This window comes from Eimeria necatrix, genomic scaffold (genome assembly GCF_000499385.1).
Source record: "Eimeria necatrix Houghton genomic scaffold, Enh_scaff286, whole genome shotgun sequence".
Classification (NCBI taxonomy): Eukaryota; Apicomplexa; class Conoidasida; order Eucoccidiorida; family Eimeriidae; genus Eimeria; species Eimeria necatrix.
The window spans coordinates 38396-40074 of record NW_013655272.1 but is presented as its reverse complement, the minus strand read 5'-3'; the positions used below and the strand labels follow the sequence as shown (position 1 = coordinate 40074).

At 57.0% G+C, this 1679-nt stretch overlaps 2 protein-coding genes across 2 annotated transcripts in view; one reads left to right on the top strand and one right to left on the bottom strand.

Moving 5' to 3' along the window:
- Positions 1 to 132: 132 nt before the first annotated feature.
- Positions 133 to 660, top strand: ENH_00039030 (hypothetical protein; the record flags this gene model as incomplete). The annotated part of the gene is made up of 1 exon (XM_013585198.1): positions 133 to 660. The coding sequence occupies one exon, from the start codon at positions 133 to 135 to the stop codon at positions 658 to 660; it is 528 nt and encodes a 175-aa protein (XP_013440652.1).
- Positions 661 to 1068: 408 nt separating this feature from the next.
- Positions 1069 to 1679, bottom strand: part of ENH_00039020 (hypothetical protein, conserved) — a gene marked incomplete at both ends in the record, with an annotated part of 20091 nt that continues 19480 nt past the window's right edge. The window contains 3 exons of the mRNA XM_013585197.1: positions 1069 to 1140; positions 1230 to 1288; positions 1611 to 1679. The exon at positions 1611 to 1679 is cut by the window's right edge and continues 1807 nt beyond it. Of these exons, the coding sequence (XP_013440651.1) occupies positions 1069 to 1140; positions 1230 to 1288; positions 1611 to 1679 (200 nt within the window). The remainder of the gene's footprint in view (positions 1141 to 1229; positions 1289 to 1610) is intronic.

The window sequence follows — 1679 nt, the reverse complement described above, 5'->3', positions numbered from 1 at the left end:
AAACCCCAAACCCTAAACCCTAAACCCCAACCCCAACCCTAAACCCCAACCCCAACCCCAACCCCAAACCCCAAACCCTAAACCCTAAACCCTAAACCCTCACCGTCGAGGCCGTAGGCTCCCTGTCTGGTGATGATGCGGTTGATGACTTTTGCTGCCAACTTAATGGAAGTTAAAATGCTGCTGAGTTCTGTGGGGTTTATTCCCGTGCTGCTGAGGAGGGGCCCCTGCTGCAGCACGAACTCCCCGAGTTCCAGCAGCAAACGGCTCTCGAAGGGGGGCCCCCTGCGGGGCTCCTCGGCCAGTACCCTCGAGCCCCAGCTCTGCAGCGCCGGCGGGGGGGCCCCCATCCTGCTGCTGCTGCTGCTGCTGCTGCTGCTGCTGCGGGGGGTGGACGGGGGAGGGCGGGGGCAGCAGCAGCAGGGGATGCGGCAGCGGCAGCGGCAGCGGCAGCGGCGGGGCTGGGGATGGGATGGAGAGGCAGCTGCTGCTGATGGGATGGAGAAGCAGCTGCTGCTGCAGCAGCAGCAGCAGCAGCAGCAGCTGCAGCAGCTGCTGCTGCTGCAGCAGCGAGAAGGGGGGTGGAGGCTAGTGGGCGACGGCGGGGGCCGCCTTCGCGCAAACGGCGCGGGCAAGGATAGGGGAAGCAGCGGGAAATAAGGGGAGTTGGAGGGATTAAATGGAAGAATTAAATGAATTAAATGAATTAAATGAATTAAATGAATTAAATTGCATTTAATTTGCAAAGGCGGAGAGAAAGCAGAAAGAATGAACGCACAGACCAACGAAACCGCGGCTCCGCAGATGAGGCGACACCGCAGGCAGCGGAACGCCACTCGCGGCAACTGGGCTCAAATTAAATGAATTAAAAGATGTGAAATGATTTAATTCAAATTCATTTCTTTTTTCCCTTTTTTCCGGTGTATTTACACCCCAACAAACCCAAAAGCGCGCGGACCACTCCGCCGCGGCGGTCGCCGCTGCGGTGTACAGACACCTGAGCTTCCCGCGAAACTCGAAACCCCAGTCCACTTCTTTTCACTTTATTTCAATTTTATTTTTCTCCATTTAATTCTTTTCTTCTTTTTGCGAAACAATTTCGAAAAATGCCGCCAAATAGACCCCCGCCGCGCCCAGATGCTGCACCCAAGCCCTAAACCCTAAACCCTAAACCCTAGCCTCTCCGCTCCTCGAAACCCTCGCAGTTCCTCCGAAACCCTAAACCCTACCACACTGCCACTCGCCCCGCCCATGCTCCAGCCTACACCGCCTTCTAACACCCCAAACCCTAAACCCTAAACCCTAAACCCTAAACTGTGTACGCACACACAGGGCTTTGGCCTCGTCTGCCTCTACAGCTAAACCCTAAACCCTAAACCCTAAACCCTCATTTCGTTTCTAGCCTGTTCCTGCTGACGCCAGTCCAGGGGAATGTAATTAAAGGATAGCGAACAGCGACAAGAGAGAGTGCCGCTGCTGCTGCTGTTGCGAAGTGCAGCAGCAGCAGCAGCAGCAGAAGTTGCAGCAGCAGCAGCAGCCGCTGCAGCAGCCACTGCTGCTGCTGCTGCTGCTGCTGCTGCTGTCCTCAAGGGCCCCTCCGCCCCCCTCACTCTCCGTCTCCTCGTCTGGGTCGCAGCCGGGGGCCCCACAGCCGCAGTTACACCCCACAAAGTTTGAGA